At 36.4% G+C, this 25318-nt stretch overlaps 2 protein-coding genes across 8 annotated transcripts in view; one reads left to right on the forward strand and one right to left on the reverse strand.

The window, feature by feature from the left end:
* The window catches only part of TBCD (tubulin folding cofactor D), a 204740-nt gene that overhangs the window by 109886 nt on the left and 69536 nt on the right, over positions 1 to 25318 (reverse strand). The window lies entirely within an intron of this gene.
* Positions 14361 to 25136, forward strand: ZNF750 (zinc finger protein 750). Its single transcript, XM_070739754.1, has 3 exons — positions 14361 to 14462; positions 19469 to 21052; positions 23736 to 25136. The coding sequence occupies exons 2-3, from the start codon at positions 19644 to 19646 to the stop codon at positions 24436 to 24438; spliced, it is 2112 nt and encodes a 703-aa protein (XP_070595855.1). The 5' UTR covers positions 14361 to 14462; positions 19469 to 19643; the 3' UTR covers positions 24439 to 25136.

The following is a 25318-nucleotide window of genomic DNA, read 5'->3' on the forward strand; positions in this document are numbered from 1 at the left end:
TATTTAATATACCACTTATTTATGTATTACATTTATTCATTAAATTTATAGGCCACCCGTCTCCTCGCAGACTGGTTATCACACTGTCAGGCAAATGAATTGTTAGCCTAAACTTATAGATGTCATTTTTTGTCATCATTGACTTTGTCTATGCAAAAGAAATTTGCTTGTAGACATGAGTTTCTGATTTTACAATTTGTTTAGTCATAATAAGCATTCAATACCTAGAAAGGTTTCGCAATAGAGCTAGCCAACACCATTCTACCTGCAAACTTCTCCTCTTGCATCTGTGAAATGATCTATCAGTTCATATTCTTGAGTAAAACAACAGGTAGCAATGAATACTTCAAATCTAGGGGCAGGCCTCTAATATCCTATTAATTTATTCTACAGACTATGGATTGGGGGGGGGGATACTCATCAGAATCCAAGAACATTCTTAGGGTTCAAGGTTGGCAGATCATGAAGTAAAACTGGTCACCCAGCAAACAAGAGATGAAGCAGATAATCCTACCTTCTGCTGACTTTTAGAAAGAGAGATTTAGGTATGGTAATGGAGAAATGAGAGAAAAACTTGGGATGCTTTGTGATCCAAGAGTGTCATTAGAGAGCAACAACCCAAAAAGACAACTGAAGGAGACTTCAGGATGGCACCATGGCAGAGCAGTGTGAGGAGACCTACCTATGATTTTCACCTGATTTTCCAAGTTTTGGACTGCCGAGAATGGCGTGAAATTTTTTGCAGGAGATCACAGGAAGAGAGGGGATATTCTGCTGAAGAAGGGTACAACTTCTCGCTACAGCAAGCAGAAAACCCCAAAACCAGGCTCGGAAGAGAACAACAAATGAGGATGCTCCAGAAGCATGACAACTTGAACTTCGTGTAGAGGAAGGCAAGCGAGAGTGAAACGGTAAATGTCTGATGAAATTTGTTTACTGAACACTGAGTGCTGAAATCTTCTGAAGGGAGAATCTGGACTGGTGAAATCGGAAAATAAGGAAGTCTCCGGAGAGGAATAGGTGGCACTTAAAGGAGTAAGGAGCATTAAAAAAGACCACATATTGTTAATATTGCTCTTTGAAGTTAGACAATTGGAAAAGCACAAGATGGAGTGATTTGCTGAAAGAGGACATTGAGAAAACGGGACGAACAATGAACATGACAAGGCAGTTTCTCTTTGAGAGCGACATCTTGGAAAGGAACTGAGGACTGCTTGTGATTACTTTGCAATAAAACAATTCAGGCTGGAAGGAATAAATTATAGGATTAAAAAATATACTTTGTGACAATCTCTGGATTTTTGACAGGTTGTGGAAAGCAGAAATATAATTAGAAATCTGATTTAAGATTACAACTTAAGAACATTAAAAGGAAAGAGGACAGAAAGAACATGACAGAAGGTTTCTTCTTTCTTTCTCTCTTCGCGGTGGGGGTGAGTACATCGTAAAACTTCTAAAAAACAGATATTGATTTAGTTCCTCCAGGTTCAAAATTGCCCTCCAATCCCCGAGGATTTTGGCCCTAAAAACAAAATTGAATAGAAACCCTGCTCACGCTGCTCCAATGGTACCAGTTGAATTGTTTGAATGTCCAGCAAATGCTGGATTGCCCATTCCATGAGTCCCGGAAGTACTGGGTCTCTGGAAATGGAGCAGTGGAATAAAAACCTCAGAGGAGGGGAATTCCAGGGAGAGCCCTGCTCTAGTGGTTTCCCTGACCCAGGCATCCCTGACCCAGTTTTAAAATTAATTTAAATATTGGATTTGTTTACATTGTATGGCGATTGCTGTGAGCCGCCCCGAGTCTGCGGAGAGGGGCGGCATACAAATCTGATTAATAAATAATAAATCAGAAGTTGTCTCCTCCCAGCGAGCCACAAAAGGCCTAGCCTCCCTCCAATAGGAGTGTCAGGCCTCAGGGTACTTCTGTTGGTGGAAAGGCTTGTTACCACTAACTCGTCCCTGGCAACTGTTTTGCTGTTGAGGCCTGCCTTTGCCGCTAAAGGCCGAGCAGATGGGTTGAAACTCCGACCTATGTTGAAAGGGCCCACATGGACAGAAGAAGCTTGTCTGTCTGGAGGAGGGCTGCCTAAAATAGGGCGAGGACTAGAAAGTGGGACATCTGCTTTAGGAAGGGAAGATTTTCCTTTTGTCCCTGGTCTCTATCAGGAAAGGGCCCAAACCTGCAAGTATCCCCTGTGTAGCCGCTGGTTGAAGGCAGACTTATGTTTAGTAAAGTATTGGAAACAGGGAAATGTACCAACTGAAGCATAATAATAAAAAAATATTTTAGACTGTAAAGAATTGGACAAAATGACAATGGAGTTAAATGAGAAAGAAGATTTGGAATATTATGAAATTTGGGGTTCAGTTTACAATTTGCTAGAAAGAAAACAAAATAGACTGACTAGTGTTTAATTGAATAACACACACACACATACACATTATATTTCAATAACTTTTAAGTATTACAACCATGAATATTAAGATAGTAATAGCAATGGAAATAAAGTATATATAAAATATATTTCCAAAAGAATGTATATATTAAGAAAGAGATAATAACTATTTAATGATTTTAGATAATGTAAACAAACATATTTAAATATTACTAGTGATGAAAATATACTGCTCAAAAAAATAAAGGGAACGCTCAAATAACACAATGAAATATTCTCATTGAATACTTTGTTCTGTACAAAGTTGAATGTGCACAACAGCCTATGATTGTCAATCAGGGTTGTTTCCTAAGTGGACAGTTTGACTTCACAGAAGTTTGATTTACTTGGAGTTATATTGTGCTGTTTAAGTGTTCCCTTTATTTTTTTGAGCAGTGTATATTGTATATAGTAAACCATATGTAAGCAAAAATTGAGAGTCAAGAGAATTTACCTTAAGATACCCCCAGAAGTATATGTGTATAAGTCCTCAGAGAGGGGCGGCATATAAATCCAATTAATCCAATAAATAAATGCATATAAATGTAAGTGTTTTGTTTTGTTTAATGTTTATTTGTCCTTTTTAAAATGTATATAATTAAATAAAAAAAATTTTTTTAAAAAAAGTTCAAAAGCTGAGGACTGAGTTGAACTGAGCATACGTCATCAGGGAGGTGGATCTTCAAAAAATTCAACCAGGTCCATAGAGCTATGGGACTAGAACTACCTATCCTGGACTCCCCCTTCAATATGAGGGGAAAATACTGTACTTTTAATAAAGAAAGGAAATGGAGCCCACTTCACTGTAGTGTTATCTGTTCAATTTTCACTTCCAAAAATGGTAAGGAAAGGACAAGAAAAGGAAAAAAAAACATAATGGATCTGATATAATGTTGATCAGGGTACTTTTCCAATAGTTAAGTTTTAACCGTTCAGTCAAGTCCGACTCTTAGCAATTTTATGGGGAAGTTCTCTCCATATTACCCTGTCAAGTAAAGCTATGATAAAGGAGTATTTTGTTGGTGTATTAGAAGGAGAGCAAAGGATTAATTGGGTACATTCTTTTAAGGAAGGAAACAATAAAAACTAAAATATTTGAAAAAATTGATGTTTATTTCCCCTACAGCACTTACGTCATCTTCTAAATTATGTTCAAGGGTAGATTAACATTCTAGCTCTTGACAGCATGAATCCTTAAATATATACAGAAGTGATCCAGAATATAGTAATTCCTATTTTTCTATGAATCACAAGTTTAAGACATTAAGCATTAAACTGATGTATTTTTGCCCCCAAAATTGCCTAGACTGGCAAACTTGCTGAGACTTGTAACATCCCACCAAAGTAGGAGATTAGAAGACATTAAGGAGGACAAAAGAGTGCTTCAAAAGGTGTTACACGTAAGTCAATGATTGTGCAAGCGGAACTGGAGAAGCACACAGAAAGGGATTGTGTAAAATCTTCACAACTCTGGAGTATATAGCTGGTCTTCAAATAGCTTTTGCTGTTTATCGGGATGTTAAAATGTAAAGTCTCTTTCAATTAAAATTCTTCATCAAACGTAATTTAAAATGTGATAAGCAAGTGGAGAAGTGATCTAAACAATAATTAAAATTATGTAAAACTTGGCTACATTGTCTGGAAGAGAGCAATAATATTTACTTTATTTAAAATTTAGAGACTTCTGACTCCCAATGATTCTGAATGGCTGAATGGCTTACAATTAAAAAGAAAAAGAAAGATTGAGCAGCCTGATATTATATACATTTGTGCCTATGGAAGGACTATAACTCAGTTTCTTGATTTCTAGCCTGGTACCTTAATCACCACTTCACAGGAAGTATCTAGTACATGTTCAACTTGGGTACAACTATCACCCAGCCCAAAGTCTGGGAGAATAACATGGTCTTCGACAGTTTCCTGAATATCATGAAGCCATCTGGGTTTCATAGCATTCCAGAACCCACAACAAAGAAGATTTGTTTCCTGGATCCCATTAGATGAAATAGCTTAATTGATGGGACTGAAAACACACCCACTTTGCTCAATCTTACTTCTCTCTTTTCTATTAGGAATGATATAATGACATTGTATAGTTCTAAATTTCTATAATCTGTTAGTAATGAAAATATTTTTTTCTGACAAATTGGAATGCCACAGGCAAATCTAAATATAGGAACAGTAATTACTAAACCTTTATCAATGTGTTTCCCTTCTAAACTGTATTGAACATTAGAAGCCATAGTCTGCTTTAAGAGATGCAAGTCCTTTAGCATATTATGAAACATACATATACATATACATTTTTAGCCAGATTTTTTTTTCAAATGTTATGCCTAGATACACTGGTATTATTTTGTACCAGTTGCATTCTACAAAATGTTGTTAACAATGATAATGATCAACACTGCATAAAACCTAGAATTACATCGCCTCCAATATGATTATTGCACTCATCCTCTTTTGAAGAGTGTCACCCATCAGGTGATTGGTCCATATAAATGTCACAATGATACAATACTGGATGAAAGTACAATTCATTCACCTCAAGAGTGGAAAACAGCTACCGGCTTTTCTAGGTCAATTTTCCAGGACCAGTTATATCCATTAATGAAGAAAACAAGAAGCATCCTGTCTCTGAGGCTGTGCTCCTTGAACTTGCATATCCAGGTATTTTATTCTATTGCCTGCAGTTTAATACAATACCTACTGCACCTGCAGATTTTGCTCTACTTCAGCTACAGCCCAGTTGAGCAGGTCTGCCCAGAAGCTACCACTTCCAGGGAGTGGCTGGCTTTTAATAAGCTCTTAGATGCACTGGGATCATGCCCAGAGGCCAGCATCACTTCCCTAGCTTTCTTCAGATTGACAAACATAAAAAAAGAAACCAGATTAATTTTCTTAAAAAAACCTTTGCGACTCTCCAGAATCTACTGATTTCCAAGTAGTAGATAAATTGGTCACTTTACCAGTCTGCTTCAGATTAGTGGTATTTGAAAAGTAAAGATCTGTGGCTTATTTTAAGTTACCTTCATATTTACTCTTATTCTTTCTTTAAAGTGTAAACACTAGTCAATCCAATATTTATCAGTTTGGCTTACATGGATACAAACTAAAAACAAAACAAAACAGTGACATTCCTAGATATTGTCACAATAAATACATGCTGATTGACAAGCATTGAATTTTGATCATGGGGATGCTGCAATGGTGATTAAGTGCAAGGACCAGTTGTAAATCATGTTGCAACTTTGAAAAGTTGTTAAACGAATGTTCATAAAGTTGAGGACTGCCTATATGGAAAAGTAATACTGGCAAAGGCAAAGAAGCCAGCACCAACCATTGAATTAAAAAGACCTAACTATGTCCTCAGCCTAGTTTATTTCAAAAATTCCTCAATTTTTTATTATTTTACCAACTACAAATCTAAAGCTGACAAGGAAATACAGTGATCCCCCGGTTATTGCGTCCCCGACCATTGCGAACAGGGTAATTTGCGATTTTTCAACCCGGAAGTCAAAACACCATCTGCGCATGTGTGCCCTTTTTTTCTATGGGCACGCATGCGTAGATGGGGCCCGGCAGATCAGCTGCTGGGCGGCTTCCCTGGGTCTTCCCCCTCTTGCTGGCGGGAGGGCGAGCAGCGGGCATCAGCAAGGAGTTTCCCCACCGCCCACGCAAACTCCTCGCTGCCGCCCGCCCTTCGCCCGCCCACGCCGTTCATTCTCGCCGCTTTCGAGCTGAGTCCTGAAGCGAATTCGCTCCGGGACTCAGCTCGAAAGCGGCGACAGCCAGCGCGGAGAAGCCGTTCGCTGGCGCTGGCTGTCGGCGCTTTGGAGCTGAGTCCCGGAGCGAATTCGCTCCGGGACTCAGCTCGAAAGCGGCGACAGCCAGCGCGGCGCGGCTGTTTTAAAATGTCGCCGCCGGCATGGGGGGCTTGCCAGCACCCCCCGGACCCCCAACCCGGGTTTGGGGGGCTGCTAGGAAGCCCCCCATGCCGGCGGCGACATTTTAAAACAGCCGCGCCGCCCCCAATCTTCGGCTCCTCGCTAGCGCTGCGGGAGTAAAAACACCATCTGCACATGCGCAGATGGTGTTTTTACTTCCGCAGCGCTACTTCGCGAAAACCCGCTCGTTGCGGGGGGTCCTGGAACGGAACCCTCGCAACGAGCGGGGGATCACTGTAATATACTGTCTGTATCCCTAACAATCTGGGCTACAAAAATCTCAGCTACTTTTATATCACAAGCTCCACACAAACAGAACTTAAAATTGAATTTGCACCCTCTAGCATCCCTGGAGACAGATATAAATTAGGACATATCTATAGTTGTTGTGGAATACATGAAATCCCAAGCCAGCACAGAAAACCTGGTTAACTTAAATAATCAGGTAACAGATGTTTTATCTGTTCAAAAGTAGAACTTTTAGATTGGCCACCATAAAGATCATTTTAGTGTCATCCTGACTTTCTTGGTTAGATTACAATCCAAAAGCAAGGCAGATCAACCAGCAGCTTGTTATTTCTTTGCAACATCCAAGTTGAACCATCATACCATATTCCCCCATGTTTTTGCTATTCAGTGTTCATTTCCAGGGTATTTTCTGGGTCTGACATGTCATGTGTCTTATCGCTAAGTTCCAGTGTAACCAGATATCTGTATTTCTCCAACATTTTTTTAAAAAACACAACCCTATGGCTCTGACTCAAAAAGAAACCAAAGTACAGTGTTTTCAGCCTTCCTAAGACAATCCCCTTAATTATGACCTTAATGACAAGGAGCAATATTTATTTTAAAATGATGGAATCTAGGAAAAATGGCTTCTATAGAGCTCATACAATTACATATATCAACCCATGTGGAATTTGTTTGTCATAAGCAGCAAAGCAGTCAATAAGTCACACAGCATACTTCATGTCTATGGAGATTTTCAGTCATCCCAGTCATGGTTGTCCCAAAGATGCTTTTTCAAAATGCAACTGGACTTTGTTTTTTCCTTGAAGACATTTCACTTCTCATCCAAGAAGCTTCTTCAGTCAGAATTGAAGAATACTTCTCTGGTTAGAAGTGGTTTCTCCCCTTTATCACCATAAGGCTGTTTCCTTCTCAAGCACCATCCATGAGAGTCAGTCAGACAATTGATCCAATATTACAATAGTTTTCCTACAGGTTAACATCCCGATAGCTATATTTTATACCAACTGCATGCCCAGGTTGTCTTAAGTGGTATGTATATATCACAAACAGACTAAAGAACCTGCTCTTTATCTTTCATCTGTCTCTAGTTTCTTCAATCTTCTATTTATGTCTTGAAACTCAAAATTTTACCTAAATTTTCACATTTGCATCCATGTTTGCATTCTCATCTGTGTGAGCTAGTGCTTGATCTCAAGCTTCCTTGTATTCTTTTTTCCATCACCATCCACCTATCTAAGGTGGATATTTTTTAACATTAAAAAATACATTAAGATTAAATTATCTAATCTGAAATACATGTTCCTTTTTCCAGCCCTGATAAATAATAAATTGAAAATGCTATGTATTGGAGTGGCAGCCTTAGAAGCTAGCTATAAGGCTTCTAAGATCCATAAGCCTAATTTTTTGCAAAAGGATATATAGCAGTAAGAAAAAGCTAAGTCCATGATGACAAACCTATGGCACACATGCCACAGGTGGCATGCAGAGTCCTCCCTGCAGGCATGCAAGCTGTCATCCCAGTTCAGTGCCGCCTTGCATGCCTCCCACCAGCCAGGCTGGTTTTCAGGGGTTACACAAGTGTGAGTGGAGAGGCATATGAAGGGGGCACACACACATGCATATGCAGGTGTTGGGGCACCAGGGGTCATGTGTACATGCATGGGGGCAGGGCGCACACAGAGGGGATCATGTGCATATTCACGGGGTGTTTGGGAGGGTTCACACGTACATTGCACGTATGCACACTTTTGGCACTTGGTGCTAAAAAAGTTAGTCAACGCTGGGCTAAACCCTAGAAACAAATCGTTGGAGAATAACAACAATAGGACTAAGAATCTGCCTTCAAACGAGATATCATTCGATGACAACAGAAAACTGAGACCTTTTGCTATTTGGTTCTTTCAAATAATTGTAATATCAACTGAACAAAAACAAGGTTACTACAGGACAGTTTTAATAGTTAGAAGTGAGCAAAGAGAGTAGTAGTTTGCCTTTTTCTGCCAAGGAAAGAATGTGTTTCTTTGAAGAAGAATTTTAAAAAATAAAGTGTTTCCGATCAACTATCATGTTTGATCGGGATGCATCTTTAGTGTTTACTGTAGGTACAATAGATATATTTCATTTTGAATACAGTTTTAACTTTTAATCCTTCTCCATGGAGACAAATGCTTCCCTTGTCAAAGAAAGACAAATTACTATATTCTTTTTAAAGCCATGCTACATAACACTTGTAGTAACTGCTTCCATTCCAGCTAGGAACAACATTCACAGAGAGAGAACAAAGTCCATTACCGTGAGAATCCTCCTCCTTATAGAAGTCACATCTTAATATCCATGTTAACTTGATCATCTCTCTTTAAACGTTGCTCAAATAATATCCATTTTCCACTGCCTCCCACCAAAAAGCAATGGTAGGAAGCCCAAGTAGCAGGGCAGCACCTCACTGCAGTCTCTACAACAGCCATAATTGCTCATAAGACTCAGTTATCTTCCTCCAATGTTAACCTGTCACAGCCATTCAGGTGGTGCAGAGAAAAAGCACTAGTACAGAGAGTAGCTGTTTTAGTTATGACCATAGGAAGCAGAATGGACAGAAGAGATTGGCAGCAGCAGGGGACTGTTCTGGCGTACAGAGCATAGAGAGGAAGAGCTTCAGGGAGACTTAAAACAGACAGCCCTTCAAATCTGCCCTTTGAGTTTATTTTTATAGTAAATATAACTCTAAATGTAGGACTGAAATAACTTTAGAAACTACCAAATATTATTTTTATTTAAATATGTAATCCTAGTAAAACAATATTCTGACTCGCACAATATTGTGCCAAATTGCCTTTCCCCCTGCCAGTGAATAAAAATGTTCTCCCTTTCACCCTCCTATGTCCTATGGTAAGCCCATATCATGAGAGATTACTTAAGATATCTTGTTCATTCTCTTATAAATACAAAAAGAAAAAAAATAAGTAAAAATGAGTAAGGATCATTAGGATCAACATCTTAAATAAAACTTTGTTTACTTTAAAATAGTAAACACACCAAATTCCAGCAAATTGCTGAGATGATTATAGATTTGAAAGCTGTAGGCTAGATATGGTGAAATCTCTTGTAGGCAGAAGCTGGTACATCTGAATCATACATCATTATTTCTGCTATTAATTACTGAATTCACGTCCCTCCTTAAAAAAAAAAGAATAGCAAACCAAATAACAATTAATAAATAAATAAAATAGAGAATTCCATATAAATTGAATGTATAATAGTTGTAAATATGAAACAAAATATTATAATAAAAATGTTCTTAAATTAAAACTTTGAATTTAAACGTTTCATCTCGACACACTCTTCAAAGTAGTGACAGCAAAGGGAGTTCATATCTTGGCACTGACAAAGTAGAAGAATCCTTCCACTAATACAACATTTGGATTTCTGCAAACATGTTTCTTTAAAAGGCCTACTCCTTTAGGCTGTAATAGGCTGGCAGGTTGATGATGAGATGATCCTGTAATAGCACCACAGATATTTCAATATAGAACTGATATGAACACAGTACTATGTACTGATAATCTAAATTAAATTAGATTAGATTAGATTATTAGAGCTGGAAGGGACCTTGTAGGTCATCTAGTCCAGCCCACTGCTCAAGCAAGAGACTCTATACTATTTCAGACAAATGGCAGTCCAATCTCCCTTTGAATGTCTCAAGGGTAGCTCAATTCTAGCTATTGTATTGAGTAGTAACTGGGGTTTTTTTTTTCAGATTCTCTTAAAGATGGCCCCTTATTGCAATGCATAGTTCCTGATATGCTGTTGGGAGTTGATACTATGAATATGATTGTGTAAACATGTTAGCACTGTCATCTGGAAGCATCACCACCCTAAAGTAATGCCAGATCAAGAAACACTCCTAGGTGTAAATCTGACAAGAGAAGTGCAAGCTCTTCAGAACAGGTTGAATCTTAATCTCCAAGCCTGATTTTCTACTGATTAACAATGCCTCTGTTCTGCATGCATTTAATTTGATTATGCTCACTCAAATACAGCAGACAATACCAGTTACTTCTTTGGTGCAGATGATGAAAAGCAGCAGAACCCAGCAAATGTGCCTTTCTATGATTGCATGAATGTGCTGATATTATATAAGACAATAAGATATTATATATTTTGAGAGGGAATTTAAATTACAAAACATGTCTGGGTTTTATCTGTAAGACAAAACAAGGAAATACTAAGTTGAGGCATATGCATCTCATAGGTCCTCAACAGATTTCTCCACATAAATAACTTTTAAAAACAGAAATAAATGGCCCACAGCACTTTTCCTACTGTTTATGTATCAATCTGAAAAGCAAACTGGATTTATCACTATTTGTAGATCTTTTGTTCTGAAAGGAAAATAAACACATTTACAAAGCACAACTGCCAACCAGTTTAACAGTTTTGCATAGTCCTGTTGGTTCTCTCCTCATCCCCAGAGTTGATCTGCAAGCAATCACATGTGCTTTATAATTTTCTGTAATTATTTATGGTCAAGAGAAGCCAGAGCAGGAATCTCGATTCCTGTAAGCATCTTTATGATTTCCATTGTAGTCTTCTTCTAAAGAAGTGTAGTCATCACTCTAGACTTGAATTATATATTTATTAGAAATCAAACCAAGGACAATTTGAGGAAATATGCTACTGGGTGTGTAGAAAACTAAACTGTAGTTGGTGGCAGTTATATCCCAAAGCTTCCCCTATGTAAATAAGTAAAAATTATACCACCTATTTTGTCTTCACGTTAACTTCACTCCACTTCTGTGTGCTGCACTTCCTGCCAATTAGTCTTCGGTCACAATTCAAGGTATTGATTACCTATAAAGCCCTACAAAGCCCCACATTCTCCTGCCCCATACCTCCCAAAGACCAATTAGAGCACACAGAGTTGGCCTTCTCTAGGTCCCGTTGACTAAACAATGCAGGTTGGCGGGCCCACAGGGGAAGGCCTTCTCTGTGGCTGCCCTGGCCCTATGGAACCAACTACACCCCTCCCCCCCCCCCCCCCGTCTATACTGCTCCCACCCTACTGCCCTTCCAAAAGGATGTGAAGATCTGGCTTTGCCGGCAGACCTGGGGAGCATGAATGTTAAGATCTAGGCATCGCCGAACGGTGATTGACTGGTATATATTTGTGTTTGATTGAATAATGAGTCATGGTTTTATAATGGGGTTCTACTGTTTTTATTATCTATATTTGACTTCTTTTGTATTGTATTACTCACTATTGTAAGCTGCCCTGAGTCCCAAGGGATTGAGCAGCATAGAAGTTTAATAAATTAAATTAAATTAAAATGGAAGAAGTAAAATGAGCCTGTCCCATTCAAGAAATCACTTCTTAGTGAAGTATACTGCACTGATAATTTCATAGTCCATGAAAGTTATGAGGCCAGACAGAGAATTAAATTGCCTAATAAACAATATTATATTCAATTGGAGGGGCATTAAAATAACTGTCATATTATTGAGAACATAGTCAGGAAGGTTAAGCACAATTGCTTAAGCACATCCATTTTTGAACAGCACAATGAAAAATATTCTAGTGCAAAAACAAGCTGGTTATCAGTTGTAAAGCCCGATGGACCACCTCTCCCTAATTACATCTACCTGCCCCACAAGAACAGAAAGGCAGGACAAGTTGCGGGTCATAACTATCAAGGAAGTACATCTGGTGAAACCTAAGAAAAAGTCCTTCTCTGTGTTAGTTCCCTCCCTTGGGAACATCATCCCCTCCCCAGACATATTATTTCCACCTCCACGTTTTTCTACAAGGCCTTGAAAAACTGACTTTTATCAGTGGGAATCCCATTTAAAGCTGATCAAATGGATGATTGTTTCTGATGCTGTGGATAGAGGAAAATTTAAATTGTGAATTTATGTGGATAATGTGGATAAATGTGGTACACATCTTGAATTACTGTGAGTTGCACAACTACATAATTTTGTATGTATGCATAAATAAATAACTTTTCAAATTTAATATTAACTGTGGGCTCTAGCGTAGCCTTTCCCATAATGTTTCAGATATAATGGACTACAATTCCAGTAATTACCAGAAAGGATGTCATATACAGTGTTCCCTCGATTTTCGCAGGGGATGCGTTCCAAGACCGCCCGCGAAAGTTGAATTTCCGCGAAGTAGAGATGCGGAAGTAAATACACTATTTTTGGCTATGAACAGTATCACAAGCCTTCCCTTAACACTTTAAAGCCCTAAATTACAATTTCCCATTCCCTTAGCAACCATTTAGATTATTACTCACCATGTTTATTTATTAAAGTTTATTAAAAAAATGTTTTTTAAAGGCAGACGAAAGTTTGGCAATGACATATGACATCATCGGGCGGGAAAAACCGTGGTATGGGGGGGGAAACGTGAAGTATTTTTTAATTAATATTTTTGAAAAACTGTAGTATAGACGTTCCGCGAAGTTCGAACCCGCGAAAATTGAGGGAACACTGTATACCAGTGCTTATTTGGGATGATGGGAATCAAAGAGTCCATTCTATCCACATTTTGCACATAAATTTGAAAATAAAAATCCTTCCTTCCTTCCTCCTCCCTTCCTTCTTCTTTCCCTCCCTCAAACTATATTATGCAACTATTCCATCTTTATATCCTTAATGAATTTCTGAAGTGCCAGGAATACACACAGTGCAATTAAAAATGGGTTATGACAACAAATGAGCCTCCTGTAAAATTGGATGCTTGGGCACTAAAGTGATTTTTTTTCTTGCCAGGCTAAACATCACTTTAGAAACATAGAAACATAGAAGACTGACGGCAGAAAAAGACCTCATGGTCCATCTAGTCTGCCCTTATACTATTTCCTGTATTTTAGAAACATAGAAACATAGAAGACTGACGGCAGAAAAAGACCTCATGGTCCATCTAGTCTGCCCTTATACTATTTCCTGTATTTTATCTTACAATGGATATATGTTTATCTCAGACATGTTTAAATTCAGTTACTGTGGATTTACCGACCACATCTGCTGGAAGTTTGTTCCAAGGATCTACTACTCTTTCAGTGAAATAATATTTTCTCACATTGCTTTTATTCATATATACAGTAACACACAGTAACACACAATAGTACAATTCTCACACAACATGCTTACTGACTGTTTAACTTAATCAATGTCCTGCTAAAATGACTTGGTTCCATTTACAAATCCTATGGCTGCCAACTGCTGACAAGCTTTGGCAGGTTTCTACAGCACACAGTTTTGCCGTTTCTGGACAGAAGTTATCATGAGGACAAATGTAGGGGGGAGGTGGGGGTGGAAGGTGTGTTATGGAATACAAATATTCTCGCTGAAAGACCAGGATAAGAAAATACAAACCAAATCATGTCCTGGGTTGCAGCCTGTAATGATCATTTGGTCTTAGTTATGAACTCCCTGTTACTCAGAAACAATTTCAAAGATTTTAAACTGAGAAATGTGCCTTCCATTCTCCTTGACAGGAGGCTATTCACTCAGAGAGTGACACAAATATGTCTTGTTGAAGACAACAGACACGGTAAAAGTTCTGCTGGATAGCTCGAATGCTGAGGCAACATCAAATGAAAGCAATAGAGGGAAACACATGAACTGTAGCTTCAGGCTGAAGTAATATCAGGTGCATCTCTACACCCTCAGGGCTTAACTCCTACACTTTTAAGTCCCTCCCATTGAAACAGCCTCCTTCAGTTTCACTTAATCAGGCAGTGAACAGGTACTTCTCTCTCAACACTGACAGCAACAGTTTAATAGTTCCAAACAACTTGGATCGGAGTTCCCAAACTCACAGGTAAGTTAACTTTCAATCACTGAACATTTACAAAATGATTTAAAAGAGGAACAGCTAACTAAAGTATGTTAGTTAAGTGTATTCCTTAGCATGTTCTGCCTTTCTGGCAAGACAGTTTTTCCAGAACAGGTGCATTATTCTTAAAAGCAGATTTATGATATGTGTAATTTGTTATTTAAACCTGTACAAAACTTTGTCTATTTGCTATATTATTTTATCCAAGCTAAGGTGCTATTACAGCTATTGTTAAGATGAATTTATTAATTTTCAGTGTGAAATACAACTTTTAAAATTCCCTTATTTAACACATTCAAGTGAAGTATTCTTACTTGTTTAAATATTTAAATTAAGAAGCCAGGTTTACTGATGTATTCAAATGAGTATAGTATCAGTTGCTATGACAGTCATAGTTAAGACTTTGTTAAGGTGTGTGTGTGAGAGAGAGAGAGAGTTTGTGTGTGAAATATGTGAGAGAAAAGTATATTGTATTGTTAATTTACTTTGGAAAATAAATAAATGAATGAATACATATTGTGATTAGTATAAAATGGGCTTAAGTTGCTTTAAAAATGTAGCACCAAATAATTCCTGTGCTTGGAATTTATAAATGTAAAATCTTTTTTCATTATATTTTCATGCAGAGTTTATCCTTTTTGCATTTTTTTATATCCATCGTCAAGCATGCAATTTTTTTTCATTTTTGTTAATAAAATCACGCATTTTAGTTTTAAACATTAGCAATCCAGAAGGGTGGAGTAGTTAATCACAGGTAAATCTGGGCTGGAGTAAAACTCAGAAATCTCATTCTTGCAAAATGCTGCCTAGGTGACAGTGGCATGATTTTAAGTTATGCAATAATGCCACATCACAATATTTTAATCATAGCATGCTCTTCTAAAATGCTCCACCTCAATGAAGACTCGTCACCTAGATCAATATCACAAAAAAGAATGCTGCAACAGCAGCAGACCATATGCATAATGTTCCTTAAAAATGGTTGCATAGCCAGCCGTAGCTATGATATATTACACAAGATTGTTACACCAATATGCTCTAAAGAATATTTTGAAACAGTATTTTGAACTTTTTTTAAAAAAAAATACTGTATATTGGGAAAGTAATATTAATATTTTTCAGTGCTGAATACAAAAAAATACTGTATATTGGGAAAGTATTATTAATATTTTTCAGTGCTGAATACAAAATATTTACACAGATAATAACAAAGGCTAATAAAAATTAATATAGCTTTTGCCCTTTAAAAATGTACTCCCAAATCTATAAAGGCTAAACAGGCATGACCACTGCCAGTTTAATTGGAAAAGCACAGAAACAATGTTAGAATCAGAAAATGTATGTCCACATATGACCCACCTGGCACTAGCACTATTTCATTTTAGATTGTTTTGTTTCACAAAAATAGCAGTACATATTTCATTTTAATTCTATTTAACTCTAGCACTATTTCAATTTAGAATATTTTGTTTCACAAAAATATCAGTATTGTATTTTGTTTTTACTCTATTACTTACATCTTCAGGTAATATTCCCTTTTTTAAAAGTAGGAATGACAATTAATGATATTATATACCAATCATAATTCAGATTTATCACTAGCCTGTACCTATCTATAGTTACAGTCATCCACGTTCATTCCAAATATATTATTGAATTCTTAAGACTGCAATTCCATATGTATTCACAGGGGAATAAATTTAATACAATGCATATATTATTATTTACATACTTTTTCTATAAATATTATTTTTCACCTAGTGTTTCTCTATTTGTAATAACTATTATTTCAAAAAAGTTTGATTATTAAGTTATTGGAAAGATATATGATAATTTACCATAGAAATTCAAAGTTTGCTTTAATTAATAGAAGTTTGCAATAAATTAATAGAATTTTAGTTTTAGCAAGGAAGCAAATACTAGTTTTTCCATTTTTTATTCTTCAAGAATTAATGGTGCATACTGAGCAACCTTTTATTGTATTTCAGTATACTCTTATATCAGAATACAAATTCAAACTGCTGCTGGCTTTGTAAAACCTGGGGACAGTTTGTTGTGGCAACAGTAACTTGAAGTATTATTTGCACAGAGGCTTATAAATTAGTACAAAGGTTGGGGAAAAAACTGGTAGCACCTTTTCAGATTAACACGTTTTACTTAAAGGAATATGTTTTTGTGAATTGTATTATCACATCATTTCATTAATAAAATATGTTAGTCTGAAAACTTGTTATCAGACTCCTGACATGGCTACAACAGACTTCATAGGGGTTTTTTTCACACAAAGCTACCACAAAGAGATACTTTAGGTATAAATTGAACTCACAAAATCTTTTACTTTGATCATACAGCATTACCTAAATTTAAAATTGCATTGTTCAAGTCCTGTATTTTGCTGCCGATGATGGTCATTTATTTTCTGTTCAAATAAATTAGACTGCATGTAGAAATTAATTCTAGCAACTATGTCAGAAAGCTAATATATTAACATTCACTTGCTATTTTAATTATCTTCCAAACTTCACCACTATTCTGTATGTGAGATCCAAAGAGCCACCCATACTAGGGCTTACAATTTTCAAATAGCCCCTATATTTAATGGCATTTGCTTGACACATTCTAAATTTGCAAACTGCAGATTAAAAAAGCCCCACCAAATTCGTCTTAAACATCTTTTACATTTTAACCTGTATCAATAGAAAATAAAAATTACTTTTTCATCTTTTATGGAAAGGTATTCTAGACATATCACTAATAAAGCAGCATGTAATGGATGAAAAGGAAGCAAAATTTATTCAGAACAATATACACTTTGATATTGTAAATGATGGGTCAATCTTTCATAATAGAAAAATATTAGGTTCAAAAATAACAGGAGAGGGTCAAGAGACATTGTAAAAATTAAAACAAAGTATGGTATGAATTTTCATTCACAAGCATGAATTTAAAAATCCAGGAAGATCCACATAAAGTTTTATTGACATGTTTGTTTTTAAGGAATTACAAATTGTATAGTTTTATTTGTAATCACAGGTATGATATTTTTACTTTGAAAATATTAGATGCTTTGCATTTACTTGAGTTTGTAGTTTATACATTAATCGGAAAAAGGTTTTCAAGAAATTGTAAATCCATCACTTCCCTGTATTACTGTAGTTTCGGGTAACAGATACAGTATGTGGTTTTGCAACAGTCATCATTTTGATAATAATGCTTACAGTTCATGATGAAATCATCACTTTTTAGATCTCTGCCATAACACATCTATAAAATCATGAGAACATGACTCTGAGAGATTCTCACGCCTTCAGAATCAGTACATAATGGAACAAGTTAATACAAGCCCGTCTGACTTATCTGCCGAGCAAATCACCAGCCTGTATTAAAAGTATCCATTTGTTTTATTTCTAAGAGAAAGCAAGTAGATTATGCCTTTATAAATCAATGGATGATGGACTCTTATCTTTTTTATACCTTAGAGACTAGCTAGCCATATGACACAACAGTGAGTTCATCAGTAACATAATTAGAAACCAACGAAGAAACTGCAACTAGATATTGTTCCATAACTTAACATTAGACTCATTGTGGGATGTTGCAAATTATGCATACTAGCCGGTCCTTAAATATTTGCTTAGGCTGCTTAAAAAGCTTGTTTGCTCTCTAGTAGAGCTGGGTCAGCTCTCCAGGATGGAGTCAATCCCACTCCACCCTTCTTCTCCCTAGCATGGAATCTCTTCCTCTTTCCCTAACTGGCTCAACTGGATTATGCTCAAGCTTCTACTTTTGTTACCAAGACCTGCCTTCTCTTCACATAGTCTCATCCGCCTACAGTTCCCTCTCCCTCTGCTTTCATCTTTCCCTGTCACATCCTGAGTGGATAGTCTTCCAGGGCTGTTTGCAAGAGAGCTCTTTAATTAATTCAACCAGAATTTCAGGTAGGAGACATCTCTGAACCTCAGGTCAGTTAATTAGGGTGCTACTCCAGACTTAGGTGCTTCCCCTTAGGGCAAACTTGTTTTGTAAAGGCTAAGATTTTTCTAAATTAGCTTCACTTTTCTCATACTTGTAATTCATTTGGATTCAGGGGCAAACCCATACAGTTAAGTTTGAGTAGGGCATCAAGTTATTTGGGATGGCGAGAGCCACAGCAAATGATGAAGAACTCTTTACAGTGAGGAATGTGTGGCAAAAGGGTCAAAGTGATTCAGTATTCATACCAAAGGGCAATATTATCACTTCACATATAAATGGCTATATCTCCTATTACAGAGAGAGGTATGTCTTGCTCAGGAGAGATTTTAGAACTTTGGTGATAATTTAGTAAAATATAAATGCAAGATATATGAATGGGGAAATAAAGAATTTCCCCCCAGAATGGGGAAATAAAAGACTCAATTCTATGTTGTAGACATCTAAATGTCATTCTATTCAAAGATAGTATATTGGGAATAATTTTCATCCTGATGACCCTTATACCCTTCTCCAAAGATTCCATTTCCATACAAGGTTGTTCAATTTTATCCAATTATAGCTGTTTTGTCCAATTATAGCTGTTTTCCTGAATATTTTCATTTTTATAACAAAACATTTGACCATCTAAAACATTTTCAAGTTATAAATCTTCCAGAACAGAAAGCAATCCAGAATATTCAGGTACATTCCAGAGAATAACAGAAAATTCAGAGCCAGGATAATGTAGCAATTAAGATTTTAGACTAGAAACAGAGAGATTCAGTTCAAGGCCACTGTTAGCTGTAGAAACTCAATGAGTCCAGCCTAATCAACAAGTGGTTAATATGGAGAAATAAAAGTGGAAATGCTATATATTCAGCTTCAGCTCAGGAGGAAAGGTGAAATAGTTACATAATGAATATATTATAAATAAATAAAATCTCAGAATGTCTCAGGCCCAGAAAAGAGAGATGTGCATATCCTTGATCCTTATAAAAAGGACCATAATGTTTCTAACACTAATTTTTGTATTACAGTTTCCTGTTTGCAAACACCGTTATTCTCTGACATTTCCAAAACTGCCTTCATATCAAATCTTTTGGAAAGTTTTTCCTTGAGCTGAAAGAAACAATAAAAGGCACAAATTATTTTTAAACGAACTAAAGCTCTGTTAACTCATTGTCAATCCTAAACGTAACATCAGACTAGAAGATGAGCCTCCTGAAAGAGCGCAAACCCAAAAAACCTCATTATATCCCCAGACCTCCAGGAAAACCATTTAAATACAAGTGCTTTCAGTGCCCCTTTACCTGCAATGAGAAATCACATCTTTTTAACCATATGAAGTACGGGCTTTGCAAAAACTCCATTACGCTCATGACAGAACAAGATCGAGTTGTCAAATGTTCAAAGTCAAATTCTTTGGAGACTAAGCAGATTACTCAAGTAGACGCTTCAGCCAAACCAACTTCTTCCAAGGTCCTCTCAACTTTTGAATCTAAACCTCAATATCCATTTGCCAAAGATGACTCCAAGGAAAATGTGGAAATTCAAAACCAAGTGACAAATATATCAGTACATGGACCAAAACCACTCAATGAAAAGGAACTAACTCTTCTTTGTAATGAAGAAGAAAGTACAATCAATGTGCAGTCTGCTCTTGAAGGCATCGTAAGGCCTTCTGCATTTGTTCCAGTGGGAGAGCTTCGGCACAATAAGGACAATAATGAGATGTCTCAATTAAGTTCTCTTTCCGATTCAAATAAAGGCTCTTCCTTTCCAACAAAGTCAGCCTTTCATGCTCCCAACAATCTATGGAAAACAGGTGGTACAATTATTACTCCAGAGTTTACTCATAAAATTACACCTGCAAAAGGTTTCACTTCCATTCCATCTTACGTACAACCCATGATTCCAGAATATTCACCTTCACTGTATGAACATGGATTAGCTATCTATGCACCTTATTTCCTATCAGGAAACTCTCACGAGTGTGAAAGTTCAATGTTGTCTGTCTACAGCTCTCAAGATCAAAGGCATTTTCTTCCTCATCCAGGACCACTTCCTAAACCAATCAATCCAGCAACGTATGAACACTACCGCTTATTCCAGCCATATCGTCCTAATCTTTCAGTGCCATATGGATTTTGTAGGCCAACAGAATCAGCCTTTTATAGGCTGCCACACATTGCAGATATTAACAGGGACACAAATTCTCATTTAATGGAGGAAACAACCTTGCTATATCCACCTTCTTCAAGTCCAGCCAAGTTATCATCACAAAATTCTCATAAAAAAACAGATGACTATGAAAAAGAAATGCCTATGCTGCATAATAAAGGCCATTCTAAAGAAGATCAAAATGAAAGAGAAAATGCCAAAATGAGCCCTCGTGCTGGAAGTGCAGCAACTGGATCCCCAGTAAGACCCAGCCCGACCAACTTCACTCAAACTAGCCATGGCTGTGAAGGTCTATTTGATCTTTCTAATAAGTCATCTTCAGTTGGGAACCAATGTGATCAATCTGAAGAAAGATTTACAGCATTCAGACCTTTGAGGAAAAGTACAGACCAATCTCCTCCGCCTGTATCAAAGGAAGATAAAGGAAATTCTCCTAAAAGGTAAAATGTCAAATGCCCTTTTAAAACTTTTTTTCTCCTGTTAAAGTCTATGGTGAAAGCAAACATGCCCTCAAGATACATTACATAGGGCCTCCTAGGACATATTTCATTACTTGTCAAACTGGAAAACATACAGCAACTAGGAAATACATGGGCTGCCAACTATATATAGCTGGGTGGGAAAGTTTATTTTAAAGGGGGGGGGGTTATTCTTACAAGGGTTACATACCAATGAGAAAGCCAGGACTATCCTAATTCGAACTTTTTTTCCTCTTAAATTCATCATTGTCTCTTTTTTTGCTTGGCTCGGCCTAATAATTTGCTTTTCTGAATGCTGAATGAAAAAAGACATTTCTCATCTCTCTATCCAATGAACAAACAGCAAGGGTTTTGCAGGGAGAATGGGGAAGAATACAGTCAATGGACTTTTACTTTTGCCTTTCAAAGAAATGTCTTGGTATAATTTATTCTATACTTATTGTGCTATTATACTAAATAAAATAAAATAAGGGAATGATATGCATAGCAAATAACAAGATAACACATGAAAGTTAGTAGGAATGATAGTAAATAATATTGTCATGCTAAATGAACACACCAAGCATAGTACAAAATTATAAACTCCTGCACATATAAGCACCATGTAAATAGTGAATCAAATGTTTAAGCATGCACAGGATTTCTAACTTAAATATTGCAATTTATATAGTTATTTAAACATACAATGCTATTTACTGTATTTACATTATTATTATTATTATTATTATTATTATTATTATTATTATTATTATTATTAATTTATTAGGTTTGTATGCCGCCCTTCTCCGAACTATACTTATTCACCATTTCTTTTATCCTAGGCACTGTGTGAGAATAAAATTATATAAAGATAGTAATATGATACAAACTCAGTCAATATAAACAAACACCAGAAGAATCTATGGAACAATGTAACATTTTTATTAAAAATACTAATAAAATTAGGATTAAAGCCCTACATGATTTAGGACCAGGTTACTTACAGCAGTGATTTTCAACCATTTTTGAGCCGCGGCACATTTTTTACATTTACAAAACCATGGGGCACATTGAGGGGGGGGGGAAGCTAAAAAAAGATTGGACAAAAAAATTATCCCTCCCTTTCGCTGTATTTCTCCCTCTTTCTCTCCCTCTTTTTTTCTCTCTCTCCGTCCCTCTTTCTTTCTCTCTTCCTTCTTTTCTCTTTTTTGCTCTCTTTCTCTCTCCTTCCTTCCCTCCCTCCCTCTATGTCTTTCTCTCTCCCACCTTCCCTCCCTCTCTTTCTCGCTCTCTCTCTTGCTTTCTTTCTCTTGCTCTCTCTCTTGCTTTCTCTCTTGTTCTCTTTCTCTCTCTTGCTTGCTTTCTCTCTTGTTTTCTTTCTCTTGCTTGCTTTCTCTTTCTCTCTCTCTCTTGCTTTCTTTCTCTCTCGTTTTCTTTCTCTGAGCTTCGCGGCACACCTGACCATGTCTCGCGGCACACTAGTGTGCCACGGCACACTGGTTGAAAAACACTGACTTACAGGACCGTCTTCTGCCTCATGAATCCCAGCGACTGGTCAGGTCCCACAGAGTTGGTCTATTCCAGGTCCCGTCAACTAGGCAATGTTGCCTAGTGGGGCCTAGGAGTAGAGCCTTCCCTGTGGCAGCTCCAGCCCTTTGGAATCAACTCTCGCCAGAGTTGCCCCCACCCTCCTGGCCTTCCGTAAATCTTTAACAACTCATCTCTACCGGCAGGCCTGGTACTCTGCCCGGCCATACATATATGAATGTAAATGGAATGAATGGGAGTGATTGTTTTTTTAATAATAGGAGTTCTTAGAAAAAAATAGATTAGTTTTAATGAATTGGCTTTCTTATATGTCTATTGTATTGCTCCAGCTTTGTAAGCCACCCTGATTCTACAGAGAAGGGTGGCATAGAAATCAAAATAACAGACAGACGAAGGAAGGAAGGAAGGAAGGAAGGAAGGAAGGAAGGAAGGAAGGAAGAACTGAATATTTCATTTCATGAAAACAGATTCTAGACCAACTTTTTTCAAGCGTTTTATTCTGGAAGAATATTTGAAATAACTTTTAGGTCTCAGGGAAACCCCTGCATTATTTTATTTTATTTTTTTACAATAGGCAGTATATAACAATGGCCTAAATGGATGCTTCCCATTCTGTGCTTTTAACACATTCTGTGCTTTTAAGGTCTCACTTCCAATAATTCTTATAGAGTAGGCCTCTTCAAGGTAAACATTTACTTATTTTTAACAGAATTATTGGAAAACCCTTGCTGCATTCAGATGCCCATTGATAAACCATAGTACTTAATCGCAATGAAAAATATATTTCTCAGTATATATGATGCAGATTTTCTTCATAATTTTCTTTTATGTAATCATCTTAACTTCTCAAGAATTGCTCACATGTCACCTGAGATTTAAAACTGTGTCATGTGTGCAAAAATATTAACCATGCAAACAAAAGCATTTGCAATGGGATGTGTGTAACAATGATATAATTTTTTCTAATAGTTTATATATATATATATATATATATATATATATATATATATATATATATATATATATAAGCAATTAGTTTCATTTTTAATTCAAAATATCTACCCATTTTAAGTATTTTGCCTGATTACACAATAACGTTTTCCATTTTTGTTCTCAGTAGTGACATCACTAATGAAAAGGAAAATGTACAACATGGAAATGATAGTAATGAGGATTCTTTGCCCAGTTCCGAAGATGATTCAGATGATCCAGATGATTCACCACTGAATCTTTCCAAGAAACCAGATGCAAACTTAGTCGATGCACATACATATACAAGCACTTTCCCAACAGAAAACCAGACCTGCATGGAACTGCAGGAAATGCCTTTGAACCTTTCAGTGAAGGACAACTATGTAAATGTATGTCTCCAGAACTCATTATATGAAACTAAAGATCATAAGTTTCAAAAAGCTGAAAATAAAGATTTGGGAACAGAAATATATAACCCTAAGAACCAAACAGATAAAGGTTCCTTCAGTAAGCCTCTTACTGTGATGCCTATAAAAGAAGTGGAGGAACCAAGGACAATTGAGAGTTGTGATGAGCAGAAACAAACTGCAGCTGTTGCTCTCTGTCAATTAGCTTGCTACAGTCCAAGTACAGTTCAAAAAGAGAGTGCAGAAAAAAATAAGCTAGAGATCAATTCACAATATGCAGATTCCATTGCTGAACCATCGGAAACCCAGGACAATCATAGTAAAAAAGCAAAAGGACAAAAAAGGACCAATCACAAAGAAGCAACAAAAGTACAAGGAACCAAAAGAGTAAGAACAAATGAATGCAGTAGAGTCTTCACTTTGAGAAAGAGAACAAGATAACATAATATTGTTCCAGTAGAGTTCATATGTACACTATCCAATAAAAATACTAAACATGCTTTTCAGTACCAAAATTTTATTTTTACTTTGCAGATACATTTATTCGGTTCAATTAAACTATATAAATATTAAAATATCTTGTATATACATTTTAAAGTAACTGAAATGTCTCATAGTTATATCTTTTTAAAGTAAACATTTAAATGTAAAAATGAAGCTAAACAATAATTTTTTAAATGCACTATTGTAGAAAAATGTTTCATAAATGCACTATTGGGAAAACAACTTATCGGTATCAGTGAATGTTTAATAGACTTGTTAGTAATAATTTTCCATTTCACATGTTATAGTAATTTTTCCTCTTTTTACAATATTATTTATATTGTAGCAAAAAATAGCTTGCAAAGGTTGCAGATAAATCTTAACTTTCATTATGAACATTCTTCAGAAAGTTACAACTTAATGTATCTTTTAAAGTATCAGTTGTAACAATGTGTAGATGAAAAAAATAGTTCATTCTATTTCTGATTCATATCAATGTTGTATTTGTTTGGTATATCTTCCATTTCTAATGGAAAACTCCATTTTTTAAAAAAAAATGCAAAAAAATCAAATATGTATCCTAAGATCTGTATTTAAATGTTATTTATGTACATATGGTGAATATTTTCCAGTAAAATATACCTTTCTAAGTGTAATTTACTGAAGTATATGCATTTTAGTATATTTCCTAATGAGGGGGAGGTACATGTCTAAAATTGCATGTCTAAAATTATTCAGGAGAGCCAGTAATGGCACCCTCTAAGCTTTGGAAAGGTAGACTACTGCCTACACTACCCAGTCTTCGCCAAAAGATGCCTCAGATTATTAACATATAATT

This window comes from Erythrolamprus reginae, chromosome 2 (assembly GCF_031021105.1).
Source record: "Erythrolamprus reginae isolate rEryReg1 chromosome 2, rEryReg1.hap1, whole genome shotgun sequence".
Lineage (NCBI taxonomy): Eukaryota > Metazoa > Chordata > Lepidosauria > Squamata > Dipsadidae > Erythrolamprus > Erythrolamprus reginae.